The sequence below is a fragment of the Sinohyriopsis cumingii genome, chromosome 1 (genome assembly GCF_028554795.1).
Source record: "Sinohyriopsis cumingii isolate HCF-2022 chromosome 1, ASM2855479v2, whole genome shotgun sequence".
Taxonomy (NCBI): Eukaryota; Metazoa; Mollusca; class Bivalvia; order Unionida; family Unionidae; genus Sinohyriopsis; species Sinohyriopsis cumingii.
Genome location: NC_142961.1, coordinates 143,250,589 through 143,277,854, shown reverse-complemented (window position 1 = coordinate 143,277,854; position 27,266 = coordinate 143,250,589). Strand labels below are relative to the sequence as shown.

General features: G+C 35.4%; 2 protein-coding genes across 2 annotated transcripts in view; one reads left to right on the top strand and one right to left on the bottom strand.

The window, feature by feature from the left end:
• LOC149808060 (uncharacterized) overlaps positions 1–15,659 on the top strand; it is a 93,460-nt gene extending 77,801 nt beyond the window's left edge. Inside the window, exons 5-8 of the mRNA XM_089973177.1 lie at positions 5,005–5,184; positions 6,182–6,382; positions 7,640–7,751; positions 9,070–15,659. Coding sequence (XP_089829303.1) covers positions 5,005–5,184; positions 6,182–6,382; positions 7,640–7,751; positions 9,070–9,944 — 1,368 coding nt within the window. The 3' untranslated portion in view covers positions 9,945–15,659. The remainder of the gene's footprint in view (positions 1–5,004; positions 5,185–6,181; positions 6,383–7,639; positions 7,752–9,069) is intronic.
• Positions 15,660–16,134: 475 nt separating this feature from the next.
• Positions 16,135–20,786, bottom strand: LOC149808059 (peptidase inhibitor 16-like). Its single transcript, XM_089973141.1, has 6 exons — positions 20,731–20,786; positions 20,256–20,428; positions 19,348–19,569; positions 18,017–18,129; positions 17,355–17,452; positions 16,135–16,296 (listed from the first exon to the last, which is right to left on the bottom strand). Exons 2-6 carry the CDS (start codon positions 20,418–20,420, stop codon positions 16,238–16,240), a joined length of 657 nt encoding a protein of 218 aa, XP_089829267.1. The 5' UTR covers positions 20,421–20,428; positions 20,731–20,786; the 3' UTR covers positions 16,135–16,237.
• Between the last annotated feature and the right edge of the window lie 6,480 nt (positions 20,787–27,266).

Here is a 27,266-nt window from a genome sequence, read left to right as displayed (position 1 = left end):
TTACGGGTGCCTCAACGAATTTTATACGGCCGCCAACTCGTTCCAGTATAGCCATTTTATCTGATAAAATTACTGCGATGCCTCTGTAATTCGCTGCGGTATTTCATCGTGCTTTGATATACATGTCGAAAATAGATTGTCTTAACAGACCTTAACAGACGTAAATATTCCAACGAGAAGTAATAGATGATGTACAACGTCGGGGAATCTTTTTGAGAGATTTGAAGTCCACGGTTGAGAATTTTTTTTTATGACGACCCATATATGACATCAACATGTAATACACACGTACTACATTATTTAGATCAAAATTAATTAAAACGTCTTCGTAAGTTTTTTTTTTTGAATTACAATTTAGTCTCAGCGATACATCAGATGCGTCCATGGTATCTGACGTCATACGTGTATGTTATGACATGAATTTCTACAAAAGCATGGCGTCGTGCCGGCTGCCTTCGTGAGTAGTAACTTGGCAACTATAATTATTAACGTTATCGTAGTCATCACGAGTCATGAGCTACAAGTCCCACCCCATTTTATCAACGACAATAATTTCGCTTCTACCGTCAACGTTGGTGTCATCGCTGACATCCACAACGTGAGTTTTTCAACGACGACTCGACTAGGTGAAAGTTACATTACGTCAAATAACTTCGTTGTCGTCATCTCGGTGTGTTTGTTGCCAAAAGTAACATTACAACTTATCTACAAAAAAACTAAATTTATGATCATGCATGAAAATTGTCCAGTATTGTTAGGATGCCCAAGACGTTATGAAAATCCCAGGTTGAAATTAGGATTAGCTCGTTTTACTCTACGATTATCATTATGGGCGGGTTTGTGCATTTGATAATGTATCTTGTTAGCATGATCACTAGTATCTTTGGTCAATATCACAGATAAAACCAACGCTACGAGCGTATTCGTCGTTGTATCATGCGAGACCTGGTAACCTCAACGTTTTCTATAATTGCTTAAATTTCTTTACCGACAATGATATATCGTGCGCAGTTAAAAAGCGCAGCCAAGCTGTTGTTAACAAAACCAGGACCATTGTTGCCAGAATTGTCCAGTTTATCTACAACTTCGATAAAAGCTTCACGTGGCAAAATACAACGACTTGTATCTTGAACTTGTAATTCCATCAACCGTTAAGACATTTTGCTTTGCAAGAAAAATAATGAAAATCTACTACGATCAAAATGCACAGGTTTATCCATATCGTAGGCGACGTTAGATATTTCTTTAATTTTTGCCATGTTATTAAATTAACTATCATTTTAGTTGCCGGGGTTGTCTACCGCTGACAAAACCTGGTAACGCTAGATTAGCAATTGCACTTTGACCAGAATTGGTTTTAGGCAATTCACAGCTTCAAACGTCGCTTTCTCGCAGTGATCTTTCCGCGAGTGCTTCCAATTTGTGTTTTGCGGCATCATTTATAACTGACATCCGTGGACATGTGCGCAGTGGATTCAATGAATGGTCTGTGTGGCAGCCCTCGGACACCCAAACTGAACAGAACAATTTTTTATAATTAAAGTAAATCTGAGTCCACACATAAGTGGCATGTGAGAAAACCAGAAATGCTACAATTTGGTAAGGTGACGTAACTAAGCTATGTAGATACAAACCACTTCACTGGTCAATGTTTAAAACTAGAACAAGAATTCTAAACCTTCGGAGGAAATATGAGAATATTTTGTTACATAAATTTAGCATTTTTATGATCGATTACGATGACTATCCTGGAATGTACAAAAGTTGTAAAAGGAAAACTTAGTACATGATTATGAAGCATGAAAGTTTCCACTTCCATAATAGTATTAAAGTAACGCATTTGGCAGGATTTTGGAGAATTCTTCGATTATTGGTGGCAAGCAAAGTTTGTAATTTTAGAAAAGAGACGCGATCATCAGCGATCAAAACACGCTTCGGATATAGTGTTATCCTTGTGCACTATGTACCGTAACTGCGTAACTGAGACGAAATCTATAGATTCTTAAGCGGATTTCATCGCTTTTAGAACAAGAATCTGTTTAAGTTGTACCTGGAATTGTCACCAATACAGTTTATTTGCGACTGTTTTCAGGATGATACAATAACAGGATAGGACATTTTTTTTTTAAATTTCCTTGGTGAAGTATACATAATTGAAAATTTTGTGTTGAAAATGATCAATCATCGTGATATAACAACTAAATAATCTGGGCCCATGTTGATAAAAATAATTTATAGAAGTTCTTCGATATAATTACGCATTGGCATACTATAAACTTGATGCTATGTTAACTCATCCTTAGCTAGATAGTCATGGTGAACGCGTCTTAATAATCATTGTGTTCACGTAACTAATCACGAGGCGAATCTCTTGTAATTGGTAGAGGTTGTCCTTGTTCTTACATGTAATCAAATGAACGTTGTTGTGTAGTAGCCATGTGAGAAACATATCCAGTATATTTCTCAGGACTATACCAATTTCGTCTCAGATTGTTACACATGGGATATATTTTTGTCTCGTACGAGATGGCGTTTACGTGTCAGTGCCGTTCCATTTAAAGAAAATATGATATATCTGTGCGCATACATGTTGGCTTCATATCTGAGTTGGCATTAACACTATTTTGTCACCGCTAAGAACAAAGTGATTGCTTTAGTGGTTTGTCCAGATCTTCCTACGCCGCAGAGTTAAAAACGTTTGTGAAGTACCTGTTATCTTTGGCCGCTGGCGCAGTTAACATTGTCGCGAAATCATTGGCTCTGTAGTATTCTGGCAACGCTGTACACAAGGCCGCGTCATATGCACACTGTTATGTGCAAAACAACATTGTCTGACTAACGCGGAAAACGCGGGAATATTTTCCACCTGCGGAAGATATTTACGAACGATGTAGAAGAAATCATTTGCAACACTAACGGCTTCATGGGGAGGGCATCTGTTGATCACTGAGAGCAAATTGATGGTAACGTATTCAAGCATTGAAATGTATTGTGGGTTAAAATCATCTCGATAAATAATGATATATCCATGTAAGTTTTGAACAACTTCCAGAGACCCAAATTTACCTTTGCGTGTACAATCTCAGATGAGAAAATCCAATTCAGTTTGATGTCTGACGTCGTTTGTGCACGAGCACAATAGTTAGACGATCCCGCGGTAAATTTGCCTCTTATTTTCTACCGATATCTTTCGTGTGTGATACTCATCCTAGGTTGCATTTGTTGATGGCGTTGGAAGCATTGTATGTAATTATAGATTCTGCGACAACGAGGTGAATTAATATTTTTTTTAACTATGAAACTTAATTACACAGTAGGGACCATCTACACGCATTTAGTGCTTGCTCATTTTGTCAAACATTAGTCTCCCATTGTAAAATTTTATATTTTCATAACTCCGTTAATTGATGTCTACGATCGGCATTGTTGAAATGTTCTTAGATTCGATTGGTAACACGATTTAATTTTCCATCACGCATCGGAATTTGGTTCATGATGTAAATTCCATACACGACTGAGGTGATGAGATAATAGACTCGATCAATTCCACTAAACGTTTCTGTCGAGATCGACGCGGACAGTTCAGCATGTCCTTGACGACGTTGCTAAAGTATTTCTTCCAATCTAAATTTTATCCTGGACAACCTATTGATTCTCGTCATCTAACGTGCCAAATTTAACCCGGAGAAGATATTGTCGGTTTGGTTCAAATGTCAATATAATTTTAATGTGCGTGCGAAATCGATTCGTCAATCATAGTTAATACTTTTGTCCTCGTACTCTATGATGCGACATAGAATCCCTATTACTACGATGTTGTGGATCCAGTTGCTGAATGTGCCATGTTATAAAAGCATCAACCGCTTTGTCAACAAGAAATTCATCCCGAACATCCCTTAAAGGGTCGTGTAAATCACTTGGAAGATTGCGCTACACCACGCGGGATCATTCGATCCCGACTGAACGGTAATGCAACCTTAATCTCTGCCTGTCTATGCAATTTTTCTTCATACATGATGCGATCATTATCGGAAAGGAGTTCATTTGACATAGCATGCGATCTTGAATTTACTCCAGTAAGCAAAAAATATTGCTCGGTTATATTAAAATCCAGTTCATGGTAGTTTGCTGCAATCAGTAATAACAAGAGAGAACATGTTTCTCTTTAAATGAAGAATAATTCTAAAATATTTTGTGTAATTAATTCGTCCCATCGCAAAGCCTTTACTGGCTTCATTTCGAATATTTAATCGAACTTAATCAGCGTCACAATTTTTTACATAAAGCATATTTAGATTTGACACCTGTCCCATGTATGTTACATCGAAGAGAAGTACCACCTTTACCATGCATACAGTATTCATCGTTGACCACATCTGAATACTTTCCCTATAAAATGCAATTAAAATAATTTTCCCCAGTCGTTATATAACATCTTTTATATTATTTTTAAAAAAAAATGTCTTTCGTTTATATCAAGATATTTCATCAATTAATTAAAGAAAGTTTTATTGTTTGGCAGCTCCAGCATCGCGTTTTATGTTTGGTCACGATGTGAGATTAATTTTTGGGGGGTTAAAAATTACAATATTATTTTCAAGCGAGAAATGTATGCTCGCTACTCCCCCTACCCACCCACCCCCCCCCCCCCCCCGGCTACTAGAGGTGAATTTTAACTGAAGCACGGCAAGACAAACGAAACAGGACATTTAGCTGAAATACAGTTGGGCATTCGAATAAAGGACATTTAACTGAAACGCTATAGGGAATTCGAATAAAGGACATTTAACTGAAACGCTTTAGGGAATTCGAATAAAGGACATTTAACTGAAACGCTATAGGGAATTCGAATAAAGAACATTTAACTGAAACGCTATAGGGAATTCGAATAAAGGACATTTAACTGAAACGCTATAGGGAATTCGAATAAAGGACATTTAGCTGAAACTCTATAGGGAATTCGAATAAAGGACATTACTATTTCTTCCTTTGAATATTCTGCAGACACCAGTAATTCTGCGAGGCAAGACCAGCAAGTATTGTCTCTGTTGTGCTGCCGGACCACTGCTTCTGAAGGCAACAATGGAGAGAACGGCTTACTGTTGTGGGGAAAATCTCCGTTTTAAGGCTGAGATAAATAATGGAACCGACCAAGAAGTGTGGCTTCTGTGCACTCTTATGCAGGTAGGCAAAGATACGGCTAAAATTAATTAAATCAGAGGGAGTCTGGCATTCTTTTAGTAATTTCAACTTTACGTTTAAGTCAAAGTATCACTGATGACGCAATAGGTTTCCTCTTTCAGAAATCGCAAATACTATTTATGATTTCTATGAGAGACGCTTTTACAACACATGTCATGACGTCACATGATTTGCGATAATTCACGGTTTTGTATGGTTGTGATGTGATAGTCTGTTTTATTGATGATGGTGGTGTCTCATGCAGTGGAAATGTCATTTCCGCTTTACTAAAACATACTTTATTTCAAAATTGTACACTAAATCATGAAAATCAATTACAGACCTTAGGATCGGTGAACATGAAATTTTATGGACCGGTAAACATTTCATAATTCCATTGGGATTCTATTTCACTGTAAGATAATCGACCAGGATGAAGTTTAATGGTTCATAAAACTTCCTATTCACCAAAATAAGTGTTAATGGAACAAGGGTTCACGCTGAAATGAAATACAGCTGGAAACTAATTACAACACGATCTGTGTATTTTGTCGAGAGGCTGCTTTGTTAATATTTTATAGTCTCCTGAAACTGTGGCTTATGAAGAACGTTTCTCATCTTTATGATCTCGATCTCTTTGCAACAAAATACTTGCTATTTTAAGACTGTGTATGTTTTGGTTAAAATGTGCGCATGCGCATTATCATAAACTGTAAATCTAAGCGTTTGTCAAAAGTATCATTTTCATCGCTGTCTTTGCTATAATCCAGGAATATTAACTTTTAGTTTAATACTTCATTTTTTTAAAAAAACACTTTCTCATGGAGTGGTCTTCTCTGCCACAGAACCACAATGAAAACGGTAAAATGTGAAGGAAAATAACCCGTCCAGTTCTCCATTAAAGCAAAACATGGCTGACACTTTTAATAGCATAAATGAAAAGCAAGCTCCTATCAAAGATGTATACAGTACCATGTTATGCAATTTTATGTGGTTACAGGAAGTAGAATTCTACATAAACAAAGGCGTACTGGGCTTGGCCAAAACTGTGACACACAAGGTATGGGAATATGAGGCAGAAATGGTGGAACCATTTGATGCAGTATCCTACAATAGATTACACGAGGTGCTACGAGTCCCACCCATGCCACCTACATTGCTGGAAGTCTGCAACATCATCCAGATTTACTACACACTCAAGGTTATGCATGTTTGTTTGTTTTAACGCTACAAATGTAAATTCAGGTATCCTGCTTGTTCCTATTTCTTCGCCCGCCCACCATAAATTAGCGCGATTAAACAGAAACCACTGAATTCAGGCAAATTAAATTGATTGTAGTGGTTTGTCCGTATTTAGTTGTTCTGACTAGAGTTTCGTGTCATTTGCATGATTAATGTATGTTTATGATTCTGTTTTTTAAAAGACTTGTTAGACATTTTAAGTAAAGCTTTTCAAGACGATAATGAATAAAGCAACAGACTTTGGCCAATTTAATTGAGTAAACAGCTTTTTTGCATTTGTTGCGAATCAAATAAAGTTTGATACAATTTAAGTGTTGCTATATTTTACCAACCTTTTACTCAGAATTTTCTATGAAACCGCTTGACCTATGCGAATGAATTGTGTTAGACTTCTGTATTTGCATATGCATATGTTTCTGTATATGTATACGACCTGATTGGATCTTTATGCCACTAAACAAATGATGCAGGTGCTTTTTCTAGTGTGTACCTTTTAAATGTGTACCACCGGATGCTTTGGTCATGTGACTGACTCCACAAATATTATCCGCCATTTATGTTGGGCTTTGTTTATGCGTTAAATGAACTAAACCATAATCCCACTATAAAAGAAAATTTTAAATAGTTGGTTCAAGTCACATTACCAAAGCAACCGAAACCTTCAAATAAAGGAATGAGCCGAAGTGGTGTCTGATTGGTTGCTTGATCTGACGGAACTGCACGATGTAGCCTTGAAATTCGAAACAGGAGGTAGGGTTGTATTATTCTATATGGATTTGCTAGTTGTCAAATACAGGATTTGATCCGGAAATATATATATAGCATATCGCTGGAGAAAGATAAAAACACATCAATTAACCGTAAAATAAGAAGTCATGTGTTACGGATAAATGTGTCTACACAATTGCACAGGTTAATGAATATGTGAGATCAGACCCAATCCGTCGATCTATATCATTACTGGTCTGGTGACTGATTTATCATACTAATATAGAAAAATAGAGACACACTTTCCAACCAGCATTAAGATACTGTTATTAACTGTGTAAATGATTAATTAGGATTTCTTCAATTTAGCTTCATCACACCAAAAATTTAAAAAGTGCCGAGTCTTCAAAACAGATCGAACTATGTACAGTGGATAATGTGTACGTGGAATAAATAAGAAATAGTACTAAAATCATAATAGAATATAAAAATATATTTCTTTTTCCAGGTCAAGGTCGTATCGCATCAAGCAGGTGGGCTCTTGGAGCTAAATTTTCCAGTTACCGTGGCAACGGTACCTTTCCGAATTCCCAACAGCACTGACCCAGAAATACATTACGGTAATATATACACTTGAATCCTGGCTACAAGTTCTTTTCAATTTTCACTGAATGGGTATAGGTTAAGATATAAGATATAAAAACATCAATGAAAGCAATTTATTTATATCAGTCAAAACTTACTGGTCTGATTTGTTTTACATTTGGTGTCGTTTGTTCTCAGAACTTTGTTTCATGTTACCGAGCATTAACCTTTGAAGTATTTAGATTTCCAATTTGATCATTCTGTTTGTCTACAACTATTTCAGTCAAGTGTTCCGCAAAACATGATATCTCGCAGTTGAAAAAGGCATGGGAAGGGTTTGAAAAATGCCTTTCATGAAATGATAGTTTTCAAGTTGGTTTGAGCTGAAAGTGGTACCATGAAATGAAGAGGTATATCAGGTAGAATTTCTTACCTTACACCGTATCTAACGAGTTTCCAAATTGGCCTGATTCCTTGTATTAGTCATGCATTTGTGCAGGCTTTTACTCCTTGATTGAATGTTTGTGAGAGTATACATTTCAGGCTTTGTACTTAAGGGTTCATTTGATGAACATAAATAATGTTTGACGCTTGTAAGTACGGTTAATTTATAGTATTAAATTCACAATTTATATCATTAAACGGCTAATTTAAAACGTAATCTAATGGAATACAAGAGCAATTTGTCCGGAGTCAAAATGAAAGTATAAATACATTTGTCTGCATCGGGGGTTCGACATTATCAGTATGTTGTACAATAGCCCAATACTTCTCTGCGAATAAAATGGAATTAGATCTCAAAGGCTATTGGTAGTATTCCAATTATTAGTGTGAAAAGAGACCTTTTGTACTATGTATCGCTTCCGGATTCATTAGAGTATGAGTTTATAGGATGTTACTGCTACCAAGACAGTTGAAATTTCTATTTCTGTTTTTAAACATGTCATTGTTCTTTGAATTAGTCACTATTTTGCTACGTATGCTGTGACCAAGCAACTTTTCTTTGTCACGTTCTATTGTTCATTATGTCCAATCTTAAGATTTCCAAATAAGTGTATTTTAATGACAAAGGTAAGGCTTCTCTCAAGTCCACTAAAACTTTGTCTGACTTTCTGTGATCTATCCAGTGGTATCATTTTCACTTCCTCTGCTAACGAACCACCTATTTGGATTTAATATTTCTGAGACAGCTACCAGAGTATGGCCGAGTTCATTTGTGGATCGGTTTCTTAGTCACAAAAATAATTTCATGTGCTCGTTATTATTCTATTATTATTAGTATTATTATTATTAAATATTATTATTATTATTATTATTATTATTATTATTATTATTATTATTATTACTTTCCAGAGGTTGCTATTCCGAACGTAGAGGGAGGTAACTACATCAGCCCGGAATTCCAACTGGGGCAGGTATACATGGGAGATGACAGTAACATCCACGATGACGTTATTCTGTTCAGACCACAGTACGTTTGTATTTCACACGAAAACATCGAGGTCACGAACACAAGAAAAGCTTGGAAAGAACTTACGGCTGAAGTTCAACAAAAACCAAGCACTAGCGATAATCCGGCATACTACAATAGTATAATGGACGAATCTTCTGCAACTCACTCTAGGAGCAGTTTTGAATGTTGTAGAAGCGAACACGATACGAAAGGCCCAGGTGGCACAAACATTCTTTTGAAAAAATCAGGCAGTCATAATGGCATGGTGCACAAATCAGAGAAGAACATGGTGTTGAAGAGCAACAGTATTCCAGATACTTTTCATGATGTGGAATTTTCAGTTTATAGCTCTGTGACAGAAAATGAATTTGTCAAGTCTGACAGAGAGCTTACAAATTCTATAAGAGGGACACAAAATGAAATAGTTACCGAAAAGGCACGTGAGCCAGACTATCAAACGGAGTGCAAAGATTCGACTAACATTAATACTTTGTCAGACTCTGGCGAAACGCAACCGTCAGATCCATTTGAGGGCAGTGATAATAAGAATGGGCCAGACACTATCATGCCCGAAAGTGACGTACCCGTTACTCCAGGCGGAACAGAGAGAATGGTGAAGAACGCACGGGACGAAAGGTTAATAAAAACAAAAAGCAACGACTTTTGCCAGACTCATTGCTCGAACATCAGTCAAGATACAAGCAAGGAGAAGGCAGAGGTGGTGACAGAGGAGGAGGAGGAAAAGAACCAGAGTCATTACAATACTCGTGTGTGAAATGAGTTGCAGTCCATGCGTGTAAAAGAATAATAAATAATCAATTATATCTGATGTGGACAGAATTAGCAATCAACCTTTACTTGTCTATGTATATAATCTTCACTCCTTACAGATTACATTTAACCGTTAATAACTTGAATACAGGCACTTTTGCCTTTGCATTTCTCATGTCTGAAGGAGTGCTCCAGAGTAAATACTTGACTTTCCAATCGCTGTTATTACTTCAGGACCAACAATCACACTGGAAAATTGGACGTTTTGCACCTCTCGTATATGATGAAGGTCCCTATCAGTATTATAGTTCTGATTTTTCGATTTTAGTGGTTACAATTTATCTATTAGATTGAAATATAATTACTACGGAAACCTTAGAACTAATGCTGTAATTCATCGATTTCTAAGATCCATGCAATAACTTGAACGATCAGAAATATTGTTTATTTTTTCTTCATTTTTTATAGCTAGTTCGTGGAATCATCTTTTTATATATACAGAAAAAAGAGTCATGATCTAGCATGTCATTTCATCATTGTGTTCTAAGATTCGTTGTTTGATGTGATTTGGTTTGGCTTGGTTTAGTTTGGTTTGGTTTGGTTTGGTTACGTGTTTTACGGCACAGCTGAACAGGTAAGATTTTAAGTTTAAGTAAAGTGCCTTTCAAAAGGAAACAACCCCGGTAACCAATGTAATCAACATGGGCTGAGTCGATGGTAAGATTCGAACCCGCATCCTTTCGTTGGTTAATCATTGAGCTACAGAAGCTCTTGCCTCCATTAGTCGCCTCTTACACCCAAAAAGCATATTTTACATCCTTGAGTCCGACGGGTGTTAACGACGGTTTTGTGATTGTTATATTGATCATACTATGTTCAAGAAGTTTTACTTCTAGAACTTTTTCAACAGTCGACATCATGGACATAAACGTGCCATGCACACGACATTTAGCAAAACCTGCATCAGTTAAAGTATGAAATATTTAATGAGTTGTATTAAATAAATTAGAACTTCAACCAGTTGTTTCTATTCTGTGTACTATATGAAGGAAGATAGTTTAAAACTTTAAATTCTATTGCGTCACTTTCTTTATATATCCCTCGTTTTATGTACACACTTTGTTAAGTTGTTTAGAGATGTTTCATTATCTACTAAAGCGTTGCTTAACGTTTCGTGCATGGCATATTTTATTTACAGAACAAGAATGACGGGTTCTTTGTCAATGTGTTCTAACTGAGCTGTATTCTATCTTGGAAACGCTTACAGTATCACAAGCCAATGGGTAACCGATCATTTCTGCATTGGCTTTAGATCTCAGCCGATTGAAACAACTGGTCAAAGTATTTGATAAAATCACAGCTGCTAAGACAAAAATGTAACTGACATAAATAGCTGACACTTTAGTGTCTTTGGTGCGACACATTATTTTCACAAAATATTGCGTTCAGTAAAATTAGAGGCAAAAACCTACCTTGAATCAAAAGTTTTTCAAGCTGGCGGATTTATATTCAATTCATGTCTTGGCTCGTGATTTTGCTATACGTCTATACGAATGTCTCTTAGGGTCGATGTACCATAAGCTTAAAGTCGTAATTATGCATCGTTTTCCGGTCTAACTGTCTCTGATTTCTTGACACACATCGACCAATTCTTGCGATTGGGTAACGTATGAAGATGTTGCCAAAACGCTCAAAGCACGACTGTAAAATTGGCTTAGCAAAGAGCAAAAATGGCGAATATTTGCTCCAAACGTGACCATTCTCACTCATATCTAATCCCATTTTACTCAGACCTTTTCTCACCCCGTTTTACATGCTTGAACAGTTATGTAGACTGGGAGTTCCGAGCGTATCATAATCATGGAATTTTCACAAGCCAGCCACTTTAAACATTTAAACAGGAGTTAGCAAAACGTAACATTATATCGAATCCTACCGACCTGAAATCGATAACTTAAATCTTTATCTGCGGAGACACTTAGGTTTTAAATTTGAACATCCGACAATTGAGCCGATTAACCAGTATATACGAACGGAATACTACTCCATACATCAAATGCATAGTCACGTGATTGCTAAATCTCAAGGCAGCAGAATTCGATCGCAGTCGGACATTTCCCCTTATTAGGAGTGTGTATCACGTGGCCCTTTGTCTTCTGAATTGAAGAAACGTTTGGGCCGTGAAAATTGTATCTAGAGCTGACGCATTGCAAGAAATGGGTTATTGAAAAGACGAAGTAAGTTTTAAATCTTTTGAGTGCAAGATAAATATTATATTTACTGATATGAGGCAAGTAGGTTTTGACACAATGTTACTTAATTTTTGATGTTCCTAGTTGAAAGCGACCACACCATGCCGGAAGTGAGTGGCAGGACCGGTCATAGAGAAAGGCGAACAAAGCAACCGCCTTGGGCCCCGCACTTTCAGGGCTCCGCGCTGCTGACGGAAATCAACTCCGCAATGCTATTTCTTCGCTTGGAGCCCCACTCATGGCTTGCTGCCTTGTTCTCGCACATCCATAGTGCCGATTCTGGTGAGTGGTTTCTGCGTATCCAATGTTTTAGATCTGGATCATGTTTTATCGTATCACCCCAAAATAACTGTGGAAATATAAAAGAATGGGGCGGGAAAGGTCAGAGGAAACCCAGACTATGTTGTATAATTTGAGGATGCGTTTTAAACTTTATGATATCTTCCAGCTTCAAGGAGTTTTTATGTTACTATACTTTTGTTTACTACTGACGTGATGAATGTATTCATTTTGTTTACTATTGCCGTCATGAATGTAATCATTTTGTTTACTATTGCCGTCATGAATGTAATCATTTTGTTTACTATTGCCGTCATGAATGTAATCATTTTGTTTACTATTGCCGTCATGAATGTTATCATTTTGTTTACTATTGCCGTCATGAATGTAATCATTTTGTTTACTATTGCTGTCATGAATGTAATCATTTTGTTTACTATTGCCGTCATGAATGTAATGATTTTGTTTACTATTGCCGTCATGAATGTAATCATTTTGTTTACTTACACCGTTATGAATCTGCTCATTTATATTATTGGTGTTCATTTTAATGCCGAAATCACTTTTTATCACACGCTGACTTATCGGGAGAGACATTTTAAATTCTTGTATGACGGTAAAATGTATTGCTCTATAATGAACTTTGTATGACAGTAAAAAGTATTGCTGTATAATGAAATTTGTATGACAGTAAAATGTATTGCTCTATAATGAAATGTATTGCTCTATAATGAAATTTGTATGACAGTAAAATGTATTGCTCTATAATGAAATTTGTATGACAGTAAAATGTATTGATCTATAATGAAATTTGTATGACAGTAAAATGTATTGATCTATAATGAAATTTTTATGACAGTAAAACGTATTGATATTAAATGAAATATTTATAACTTATGGAACCTCTCAATACTTGTTATCAGATAAAACCTTAATGTGGTAAAAGTGTTTAAAGCAGGGCGAACACCTGTTTTAGAATGTTATTGCTCACGTCATACATGGTCAAGGATATTTTCCTAGTTAATTTAACACCACTAATTCTATTCCCGTGAAGTGTAATATACACAATTTCATATACAAATATACCTGACATAGTTTCACTTCTGACACATTATAAATTGTATCATATCTAGTTTGACATGTATCCATAACTTCTTAGCACCCTTATATCAGATCATTTCCCGCTTTTTTCCCTTCTTTTTTTGTTGTTGCAATGAACAATTTTTTTCTCCAGATGCATAGGTTTTCACAATATGTATAACCTCTTAAATTGTGAAAGCAGTAATAAGTCTCCTTTGTAACTTAAAATTACTTTATTTCCGATGAGCTATTTATTTGTTTTCGTCTTAAATGATAATCATCAAGTCTGTTTTGTATGCATTTCGTCATGGAGACACATAGCGTATCTCAAGCATATTCAGTTTTTAAATACTTTATTTATAATAGTCTCTGTTATAATAGAAGTTGTGTCCTTTATAATATATATAGTATGTACGATGTATCCATGATATACCACGAGATGTATAAATATTTAATTAAAAGGAAACTAGGCTTGCCGAGTTTCTTTTTAATTAAAAATTTATAAAGCGAGTGTTATATCATTGATACAGGGTACGTACAATACATATATTTTATTTATATCACATGCAAATCCACATATTTGCACTCTGAATGGAGTTACGATATGCTCCGGGCAACTGTTTATTGACCGAGTGAATGAACTCCACACATCTCGCATCCCTCTGAGTGTGCCCGCTACAAAATGTAGTTCTGCGATTTTTCTTTTTGTTCACAATCACATATGCAAATTGATAAGCTGATTGTATTGTTTCTATTTTTATTCACATTTATTACATCAATATAAGACACACTCATGATTTAAACATGAAATAGGGTTTTTATGAAGAAAGTAGTGCACTACAAACACGGTAAACCTCTTGTACACTGAACCTGAACTGTCAGGCATTCACGTTCTGGCGTATGGAAATTAGCGTGGAATAGAAACTAAGCGAAATGACGAACCAACAAGAGATAATTAAAATATTTTCATATATTGACAGGTCATCTAAGTCATTATTCTGTTTTTATTAACATTTTCAAGAGACTATACAATTCTCTCCCCCCACCCCTTAGGACGGTTTGACTAAATTTTACCGTCATTCATAGGTCCAGAGATATCGTCGTATGACACAAGCGAAAATCCCCAACGCTCGTATTTTCATGGATTTTCGCCTATGATAATCCAGAGAGAGAGGGAGGCGGTGACGACCATTTGAAATTTTTATATTTAATAATTAATAATGGATTTTTAGAACATTATAATAGGTTTAAGAAACAACAACAAAGCATTAAATACGCTACAGTGTGTGTCCCTAGTAACCGACAAATTTAACATATAGGCCTAGTGTCAACTGGCTATTGCAACTAAGTATCATTGATATTACGAACAATGTAGATTGATCTCAAAGAAAGCGTAAACATACCGTTACGACGAACCAGATTACTGTAGGTTACTTGCTACAAGTTGAGTTTTAATGGTTTCGTCCAGCACAATATTTTTTTCTCTCTCACTCCAGATTTTTGGTTATTTTGTCCCTTACGCACGAGAGGGAATAGGGAATGGATGAAAGAAAGGATTCCGATGAAATTGTGTACCATTTTAATTTCATTTAGAAAACAGGGATTATTAATATTTTTATGATTAATGATTGATTCATCATCGATCTAAAGGTCTGCAGCTGAAAGAATGTTTATATATTCGTATTATTGCGCCGTTGGTGGATCACATTTTGATATACCAATAGTATCGGTATATCAATTTGCTTTATACCAACACTTTAAATGCCATGTTATTTTTAATATATATATATATATATATATATATATATATATATATATATATATATATATATATATACACTGGTTCTTGCATCTGAGAAAAATTCATCGTTCCAGCAAAACAAAGAAGAAACTCAATCAACAGTCAAGCACATAGCTGTGATCGGTTCTTCAGTATTGCTTGAGTTTAACAATCACATTTGGCTACATCATAATACATGTTGCATACAAGATTGTAAACATTCCCTTCTTCTATCACGTGTGATGGAATTTAACATTCCAATCTAGTTTTCTTTTTACTTTATCCGTTTTCGTTGTTGTGCAATATTTAATAAATCTTTGATATTTAAGTGTCTTCCTTTTCTTTTCTTCTTGTTTTACTCCTGTAGGAATTATATATAATCGGAATGCTGTTAGCCCTGAAGCGTTTTTATTTTGTTGCAATAGTAACGAGAGTTCTTTCATGTACGAATAAAATGAACATATACTTAGCAGTCTGTTTTGAAACCATATACATCAAGAACTATTATGATGAAATGTGTGTGTGTGTGTGTGTGTGTGTGTGTGTGTGTGTGTGTGTGTGATACCTCCTGCGATATTCACTTGACTTTAACACTGTCTATAGTCTTGGACATAGCTTCGGTTTTCCTAAATTCTGCTTAGGACATTTCACAGTAAAAGGGAGGCAATATATAAATCAAGGAATAAATAATGAATGAATCAATCAATCAATATTTAAATTATTTTTTTTCATACTCAATTATGTCCCGACAAACAATATGTAGCACTCATTAAAAAGGACTTTTTACACAATTTAAGCTTCCAAATTTTATTGCATGATTTGTACAAGTTTACACGACAGAAATTGTTTAGAATAAAAGATTTCGTTAATTTTATCACAAAAATATGTTCCGATTGATTACGTTCTTCAATGTGCACACATTTGTTTCAAACTTGACCTTGTTGATCGCTTCTTTCGTCTGTATCCTGAAATAAAAAAGAAGTAAAGAAGTGGAAATTTTAGCTGTCTCAGAAACGAATCCCAAAAGCCGTTGTAGAAAATTTTCCAGGCCCTGTCAAATATTTAAATTTGTCCAATATAATCGATGTGAATCCAATAAACAGGACCCTAAAGAATGTTTATCTCGGCCATGATTGAATTATTCAACATCCGATTCTCATAAACTGTCAAGCATTTTATTTAACTGAGAAAAGAAAGAACGTTGGTAATAAATGCACGAGCTTCACTGTGGATAGTTGGTATAAAAATGAATACAATTGAAACAGAATACAGTAAAAATAAAAATAAATCATCTCTGAGTTCCTTAACTCGTTCTATATACTGATGAACAAGAGTCAAGATTAAAAGACGGTGACAACTCTTGCGTTCAAATTAGTGAGAAGTCTCAAGAAGTAGAATGCTTTTGTCATTGTTTTAATATAATTTTCCCATATTTTGCCAATTAATATTACTGCTATCACTGCTACAACTACTGCTATTACCGCTACTACTACAAATAATAATAATAAATTATTATTATTATTATCATTATTATTATTATTATTATTATTATTATTATTATTATTATTATTATTATTCATGTATCATGCAAGTAAATTTGCATCTAGAACATTTCTCTGTTATTATCCATTCTAAATGACGGTAGCGTTTCTACCCAAAGCGCTGAAGTAAAATATTTCCTTTCCGCAGCATTCAGAGCGTGCCGGTAGAATATGACTTTCAGTAAATACTGCAAGGATGTACAGTACATAAAGAGTTGCATTCTATAAATAAAGAAACAACTCATATAATGATTCGGCACTATTTCAGTGAAAATTGCACAAAGAAGCAGACAGTAAGTCCTAGTGTACGGTTTTTTTCAGTGTTAACAACCAACCAATTTCTCTCTCTCTCTCTCTCTCTCTGTCTCTCTCTCTCTCCAACAAGTTAGAGTCACAAGGTAAATTGGCTTGAAGTTGCTCTTGTCACATCTGACAAACAAGGGCCAACAATACTCTCATTCTCAATAGATAATAAAACCTACCACTGGTGGCGCACAGTCCGTTCAAGCAGAACTCACCGGGGTCACAGCGGGAACATCTTGATCCCAGTATAAAGGGATACTGACCGTAATAATTACCCCTGAAAGAAGAACGGGTTTTCAATCAAAACAAAATGGCAGTAAACGTGTCTTTTCATATACATTTATACACAACATATATTACTGGACAAATGACATTATGAAACTCTCAGATGTCCTAATACTCTAGGTGGTCTGCAAAGACAGAGTCTCGATGAGAAAATTTCGATGAAGAAAAGACGGCAACCTTTATAAATGAACATTGTCATTTCTATCGTCACGCAAGCAGTTTTCATCCCAATTTCAATCAACAAAGTAGTGATGAATGTTTAGGCGGGATATGAATCTTGCGGGGAAAAAACACCACGACAAAAAATTTGAAAATACTACTTATTTTAAAGGTTGCAGAAAGATGAGACAATCCATATCTACAACGACCACCTTAGCTTAACGTAACTGTAAAGATCATATCTTGAAAGGAACATACAGAGGCGTTTTTTCTGACAGTTCTGACCTTAAAGCAATAAATAATCGTCTAACTTGCTAAATAACACGAGAAACGCTATTCATTCTTTCTGCATATTTTGTTGTATATAGTGTTGATAATTTTTAATGCATATACTCACGCTGGAGAGTAAAAACAGACAAAGTACATAGAATTCGTGGAGAATGCCGCACCCTGCATAACAGGACAGTAACTTAGAGCACAGCCAACTCTTGAGGATTGAGCCCACACCAGCTGAAATCATACAATATTTGTCTACAATATCTATCTATCTATCTATCTATCTATCTATCTATCTATCTATTTATCTATATATCTATCTTCCTATCTATCTTTCTATCTATCTATCTCGACACTGCCAAACCTCGAACCGGAAGTACAGACAAAACAATGATACGTGTTCTCTTATCAGTCAATAGATGAATAATTCAGTAAAGACAGAATGATTTAGTGATGTTGATTCTTTAATTCAGAAAGGGGATAGAAATACATAAGCGGAAAATATTTACAGGGCAGAATTAGGCAGTTTGATGCTGCTTTTTGCGACCAACAGATCACGGCATTGAGAGAGATTTGAGCTATTGTATTGTAATTATCTTGTTGTAAGAAGACTGAGCAAGACGCAGCAAGCATTACGTATTTCGTATGCATTGGGCCCTGCGTACAAAGCACGTGGCAGTCACAACTATGCCAGGTGATGGGGGCCGCCATATTACTATTCCAATCAACCCAGTCCCTTGACTGACGAATGTACTATCTTTGACTCAAAGAAACAAAGACACAATCCGCATACTCAGTATCGTTTGGTCGCATTTTTCTGATGAGTGCATCTCGTGGTTCGATTCAACAGATGCCTCTCTGGCATTTCCATGGCCGAAATAAATGGATTACGGGAAGTAGTAGTCAGAGTAGTTTCGAGTGAATCAAATATAAATTTTGGTTCGTCATTTTTATTCTGGACATTTTCTGAGACACAATGAGACAGGAAATTTCGTACTTTGTGTTTACAGTGTAAATGATGAACAAAACATAATAGAAAGAAAAAACGTTCGTGACGTCATACTCTGTTCTTTTAAGGAGGTTTTATAGTATCAGATATTCTTGGACAAATAGTTCAAACGATTCAAGCGATATTGTTACGCATCTAATAATGGCACATTACTATAAAAATGAACTACACAATATATTCATCAGGTCACAGTAAATGTTACATTTTAAGTGGCGAATAAACCAACAAAAAAAGTACTTTTCTCCTTGGCACGTTAAAAGCGCATTACTAACTTTTGTTTTCGTTAGTCGGAGTCATCGCTTAGATGCGTTCTGCTGATTCCCAAGAATAAAGCCAAAGGGAAACGGGGACGGGACACTTTAGTTTTGAGAAGACGATGTACTTACAAATTCAATCTGTACAAAAAATATTTACTTGTTAATGAAAGCGATGAGCTGCCTTACCTGTGTGTAGTGGCATGCGGCGCCGCAAGTCGTTGAGTATCCCCATAGATTTTTCTCTCCATGCCACAGCTGTATGGACTGGCGGATCACGGTCGCTGGGGGAACGGCACGCCCCGTACTTGAAAAATATGACAGGTTCTCTCCCAGACCACGTTGTTGGTGCCCAAAATAACAAGTTTCCGACCAGGCTGCAGCTCTTTCCTCTAGGTAAGGATCATACATCTTGAAAAGTATGGATGGTTAACATAAGAAAAACAGGAATGCCAGCAAAATGTTTGAGAAAACTCACAGCAATGAATTATTACGATGGTGCGCTGATGAATCATTAGAGGACTGTACAATGCTTGCCACAATGAAATTTCCCTGATTGATCTGTGGCCTCAGATATGATTGCTGTCTTTTGAATATCTATTTACATATTTGCTGTTGTCATAAGTTCGGGTTAGCTTACTGTCTTTACTACTGGTAGAACGGTGACGATGATTCTTTGTTTTTGTTAATAACATATGCACTATTTTATAATGTTGTCATAACTATCATAATTTAAAAAAGAGAGGAGACTGTTTATAACAAACCTGCTTATTACAACTTCCTCTTTCACAGCCATTTAGTTCGATTCCTTCAGACATAATTTAGCTTACTCTGTTAGAGAAATGATTTCTGAAGCAGCCTGAAACTTTTGTATCATCGTATCTTGTAACAGCCAAATACTTTTATAGTAAATGTGCACATAATTTGACTTAAGGTTCATGTGCGTTATTGCTATCATAAAAAAAAGTTTTCCGTCCTTTCGAACGCTGAATGAGAACGAATTTAAATCTAAACATGTGTGATCTTACTAAGTGTTATCTCTGTTTCGCCATGATTTTATTATTGGAAAAAGACTACTCTAAATGAAAACTTCTTACCATTTGTTTCATGTTTGCCGCTGGTTCCATCCGCCGGACGTCGTTGTGCATTTGGAGAATGAGCTCACGATACTGATAAATGGGGACCGAGACAGCCCGAACAGTTATAGAGAGGCTTACGATTAAATAGACCAGGCGCAAAGCCACTGCGTATAGCGGAATCATCTTGTCTACTAAAAAAGAAATTATACAGATATAATAATAATAATAATAATAATAACAAAAAAAATCTAAAGAAGCAGAATAAGCTTCCACATGAGAACTGTTACAATTCGATTCATCCACATCCCTTACATGGAGCACTGAAAATAATTGTTAGTTGTTTGAAATGTTATATATTTTCCATAAATCATTTCTACAAATGTTTTTAGGTTTTAAAAAAAGACAAGAAAGATAGCAAAATAAAGTTTCCACGAGCTTAGTATTCTTAAGTATTTTAAAAAGCTACATATTTATGCACACAGTGATGCATTACCGGATCACAGAATACAATGCCTTTGTTGCGAATTTGATAGCTCCAATTTTCTTTCTTCGACCGGCAAATGTCAAGAACATAATCTTTATATACTCCTCAGTTGTTATGAAGTGAGGTTACTAAAGTACACCAGAAATACATAATTCATTTAATAAAATTGTTACGAAATTAGTTTCCCTACATTTGTTCAAATAAAAAGTAACAAAGGAAAGGTCTAATATGTGAAGAAAATATAACATAATTTTATTGTAAATTTTCATTAAAACGAAGCGCTGAACATATCTCCATAGATGATTGGTCCCCTTTCTGAACCCCTGCAAGTGACAATATCTGCCAACCGTACTAAAGGACAAGAAACTGAACGAGAAAAAAAAAACAACAACAAAGTGTGGTTATCTGAAGATGATGACAGATGTCACTGACACATTTTGTCTGACGAATCAATGACCTTGTAGATACAAATATGGGACGATAAACTGTAATGACTTAGGAACCAAAAGGTAATTGTGTAAAATGATTTTAGTTCATGAAAATATGTCTCCATGGCAACCGCCAATGTTGACACCATATCTTTTTCTTCTATGATTCATTCATTGCTGATTCAGACAGAGTGGTTGAAATCAGTTAAATTGATATGTTTTGCTGGTCCAGGCCGTAGTCATGAATTGAGAGGGAAGGCTCAGTAAACTTGCTTTCGCTGTATTTGTTTTTTTTTAATAGAAAATATTAGAAATTGTTAATTTTTAATAATGTATCCAAAAAATCTAATGTGGGTCTGGATAAACGCTTTAATCGTTTTTGGGATAAATAATTATGATTTCATTTAAATACCTTGGCTTCCTCATTAGAAATCCAGTGACTTTATCCATATAGCTGAGTTTCAAATTTCCCTTGACTAGCGAGTGCGCCTCAAGTCCTAACCTTCGAGCTTATTCGACCTGTCTGGGCGTTGGTGTTACGGAGCAAGGGGATAGGTGCTGTTACTCTCAGCACGAGTTCGATTCTGGCTTGGAGCAAATGATAAATTTCTAACCTATCTAATTAAATTGGTGTCAGCATATTGCTGCATCTTTTTGCACATGAGATCTCTCAGCGACAGCTGTTTTGTTTTGCTTTTAAAAATCACGTTTCTCCCGGCGATTTAACCCCGAACTATGTTCTCCAGCCGGGGGAGAAAAAAAGCCTCATCAGCAACGGCTGACCAATGTTAATCCCTCAGAAAGCGATAATATTAAAATATTTGCCATTTTGGAGCAAGTCTCGCCATTGCTAAATTTGAGTTGCGAAAAGAATTAAAGCCAGAAGTAACCAAAACTCATTAAGCATGACTTAAATATTCTCAAGACGTAAAACATTTATTAATTGAAATGAGATAGATACTTTTTCGAGAAAGAGAGATATTGCAGTTCCATGATGAAAGATATGTAAGAAAAGCTAGTTTTGTGGAAGAGAGAGAGAGAGAGAAATTCAACTCATAAAAAGTCACTGAATAGATTCAGTGTTATCATATAATGGCAGTACTGTCAGTATATTTCTACCAAAGAAACAATAGAACCAAATAGTACTTAACAAACAATAACTGTTCTCCCTCTACCACTACCCCCTCCCCCATCCGTTCTTTAATATTTCTCTTCTTTTATTTAGTCATTCAATCAGAAAGTATATATTGTCATAATTATGTTATTATTTTTATTAGTAACTCTCTCTCTCTCTCTCTCTCTCTCTCTCTCTCTCTCTCTCTCTCTCTCTCTTGCTTTGCTATATGCTTTTAGTATTTTCGCACCGTGTCTATCCATGCATTCTCTTGTTTGATTCAATCATGGAGAAACCACTCTCAGCAGTGGTTTCCTGAAAACAAAACCCGAAAGGGCGGATGCATTATTTGTCAGATAGCTCCAGCCTGGAGTGGTTTATCCAGCTTAATTTATTTACCTGTTGCTGTTTACAATTTAAAAATATTTTTTAATAGTAAGATAAAACGGGGAAATAAATGCATTAAACATTAATCAAATTAGTTTCCGGAATCTTCAGTATCTTTCGCGTCCTTCTCCGTTCAAACGGATTATTCTAGCATGGTATATGACTTTCCACGTGCAAGACTAGCGGTTATTACGGCAGTGTATGTATGTCACAGGTAAATCTCCTGATTCATTTTCCAAATTGTTTGAATATTAATTGTATCATTATTCCAAACGTTTTGGAGTCAAGTACAGCTGAAGTTGCTTTGGAAGTAATGATTATGGATAAACTCGTGACAATAAAAGGTTTCCATAAAGAAGCTACAATTTTGCTTAGAATAGATTATTGCCGGCCCGATGCAGCGTCTCAATGTTATTAATTGAAAATTGAGCTTAGAACGTGCAAAATATATTCTGCTAAGTAATTAAGAGTTTGGCGTTGAGTCAACATTCCACCTCTCCAAAAACTCTGAGGTACAACATTTAGCTATACAAAGCTTTTGACACAAGTTTAGCAAATGCACAACATACTTCATTGTCAAAACTCTACCATTAAGAGTGTCCTTTAGTTTTGAAAAAAACTAATTACTCTCATATGGTTTTATGACGTACGGACCTGGACAGTGGATTGTAGATTGTGGATTTGTTCAAAAATATTTACTGATAGCACATTGTGTGACTAAGGCTGTCTGTATCTGCTGAAAGGTACCTTTCTGGTAACCAAATTACATATAATTACGGCTACATACTATTTATTTACCGTGGTTTTTACATTATTTATTAGAGGATGCCAGTCCTTTTTATAATATTGTTTCTTCTACACTACTATCGGATAAACAAGATCACCATGATCTATTTTCAAAGGCCAAATGGACATATACTTCTAAATATATTGTCATGAAATTTTATGAGTGTGTTCGCATTTAACATCATTATAGAAAGGGTGACATACGGGCACTTGCCATGCTCACTGGTTAATGTTACTAGTCTTTGCATTTATGTGTACATCAGTTTCCTAGACACTGTTACATTTACATCAGTTTCCAAGATACTGTTACATTTACATCAGTTTCCTAGACACTGTTACATTTACATCAGTTTCCTAGACACTGTTACATTTACATCAGATTACTAGACAATCTTACATTTAGCTCAGGTTCTGAGACATTGTTACTTGTATCTCAGTTTCGTAGACACTCTAATATGTATCTGAGTTCCTAGACACTGTCATATGTTATAGATTATGAAATATAATGTTACATTTACATCAGTTTCCTAGACACTGTTAGATTTACATCAGTTTCCTAGACACTGTTACATGTACATCAGTTTCCTAGACACTGTTACATTTACATCAGTTTCCTAGACACTGTTACATTTACATCAGTTTCCTAGACACTGTTACATTTACATCAGTTTCCTAGACACTGTTACATTTACATCAGTTTCCTAGACACTGTTACATTTACATCAGTTTCCTAGACACTGTTACATTTACATCAGTTTCCTAGACACTGTTACATTTACATCTGTTTCCTAGACACTGTTAGATTTACATCAGTTTCCTAGACACTGTTACATTTACATCTGATTACTAGACAATCTTACATTTAGCTCAGGTTCTGAGACATTGTCACTTGTATCTCAGTTTCGTAGACACTCTTAAATGCATCTGAGTTCTTAGACTCTGTCATATGTTATAGATTATGAAATCTAATGTGTAAATTTGCCTTTATCGCTTATATAACAACGATACAAAGGAAATTGTGCTTAAAATGACGTATCGTTCTTGCTCAATTACACATGCTACCCTTTTGAACTACGCAAGACATCATAAAAAATAAATTCGTGTTCGTCCATTCTTAGCACAGGTCTTCATTCTTTTTATTAGACATAAACGTAAAAGAAAAGAAATTCTTTTTAATTTTTTTATTATTTTCATGAATAGAAAGCAAAATAACAGCTATGTTTCAAACCATATTAAACTCGTGTCATCTATTTGTACTAAAGTTATTCATGTTCCAAAAGAATACCTCCCGTGTTTCAGTGGCTAGCGTGCCAGACTCAGAATTCTACCTCTACCGGCCGTATACCCTGAGTTTGTTTGAATTGCCTCGGATTTACACAGTCTTTCAATAGCTGATGTTCTGTTGAACAATACCCAGCCAACCAATCAATGGTAAAGTCGTGCACTAGGGACAACATATTTTTATTTCTGGGTAGTTAATCTCGAAAGGATCAATATGAAGTTGTCCGGGAACAAGTATGGTGTAATCGTACACCTTTGTACGTGCGTGTCAAACCTAAAAGCGGACTCAATGTCGTCGCTTTTCATTCAGGAAGATGTCACTCCCTTGTTCTATGTCTGTTATCTACTAAAACCGTCCCCACATGTTTGCCAGCTAAAGTTCAGATGATGTTAGTTCTAAACTTCCATCTTCAGCACATGCTAAACACCGGTTGAACTGAATGAAAACATGCTATATATAAATAGCTGATTTATTATATCCGGTGGTGTGAACATTGTTCATTCATCAACCGAGAAAAACAAACATGAATTTTTTGTCTCAGATGCCAGGTACTGGAACAATGACCGAATTTCAAACTTTTCCTGCTTGACCTCATTAAATAAGGGCATTCCAATATGCGGTTGTAATTATTATTATTATTATTATTATCATTATTATTATTATTATTATTATTATTATTTATAAGTTATAGTAACAGTAATACTATTCATACAGAAAGGTATTAATAGCAGTATAGTAATAGTTGTGATAGTGGTGATTACAATGATTTTAGTTGTTTTGGTAATAGTAGTAGTGATGGCTGTGACAGTAGTAGCAGTAGTAGCAGCAGCAGTAGCAGACCGCTCCGGTGGCCTAAGTGGTTAGAGCGTCCGCCGCGGATGGGGAGGTCGCGGGTTCGAACCCGGTATTAGTCATATCAAACACTTATAAAATGGTACTAGCAGCTGCCTTGCTTGGCGCTCATGTCTGTGGCATGATGTCCCAGTGCTAGACATCCCTATAAACTGCCACACTGTATACATTGTAGCGATATAACTAAAATTGTTAAAGCTACGTTAAAAATATAAAACACACACTTTATTAGTAGAAGTAGTAGCAATAACAGTTACAGTAATGGTTGTTAGAGCAGAAGTAGTAGCAATAACAGCTACAGTAATGGTTGTTAGAGTAGAAGTAATAGCAATAACAGCTACAGTAATGGTCGTTAGAGTAGAAGTAGTAGCAATAACAGCTACGGTAATGGTCGTTAGAGTAGAAGTAGTAGCAATAACAGCTACGGTAATGGTCGTTAGAGTAAAAGTAGTAGCAATAACAGCTACGGTAATGGTCGTTAGAGTAGAAGTAGCAATAACAGCTACGGTAATGGTCGTTAGAGTAGAAGTAGTAGCAATAACAGTTACAGTAATGGTCGTTAGAGTAGAAGTAGTAGCAATAACAGTTACAGTAATGGTCGTTAGAGTAGAAGTAGTAGCAATAACAGCTACAGTAATGGTCGTTAGAGTAGAAGTAATAGCAATAACAGCTACAGTAATGGTCGTTAGAGTAGAAGTAATAGCAATACCAGTTACAGTAATGGTCGTTAGAGTAGAAGTAATAGCAATACCAGTTACAGTAATGGTCGTTAGAGTAGAAGTAATAGCAATAACAGTTACGGTAATGGTTGTTAGAGTAGAAGTAATAGCAATAACAGCTACGGTAATGGTCGTTAGAGTAGAAGTAGTAGCAATAACAGCTACGGTAATGGTCGTTAGAGTAGAAGTAATAGCAATAACAGCTACAGTAATGGTCGTTAGAGTAGAAGTAGTAGCAATAACAGCTACGGTAATGGTCGTTAGAGTAGAAGTAGTTCTTGCTAATCAGTGAGCATAAAAGTTAATAAAAAAAGCAATTCGTATGATTTAAATAACGAAGTGTTCTGTAGAATAATCTATAAAGTAGATCTTGTACAATGGTATCATTTATGTGTTGTTATTCCACAGAACACCAAACAAAACACCCAAATTATCATGTACCTGTATATGTACCTGTATAGTATCTTTTTAAAATTACAGTATATAGATAAAAACATATTTCTAAAAATGTATTCCGATGATGATAATGATGATGATGACGACAGTAAGTTTGATTGTTTTCTGGTTTACCTTTTGTCATATATAACCTTGATAAATTGGCTGTTGCAATTTATCTTTGTTGAGATGTATGAATGAAGTCATTATATATCATTGATATGAAGCAGACTAATTTCCGTTTGAAACATATATTCATTTGTTTGTTTTTTGGGTTTTTTTTTAAATGCATGTACGTAGAAATATAATCAAAACTAATTACTTTTGAATGTTCAACAAAAGCATTAGTGCTACTAGATGTTCGCGTATTTAAAACGACATTAGCAATAGATTGATTTGTCCTTAAAATGACTAAAAGATGAAATGCTTACATTATTTTCTTGTCTAACAGGGAAAAAAAAACTGTACTATATCTCTTTTAACACTGTTTTCTTCCTATAGCAAAATAATAGTCTGACCTTTCAATACTAAATTTACAATCC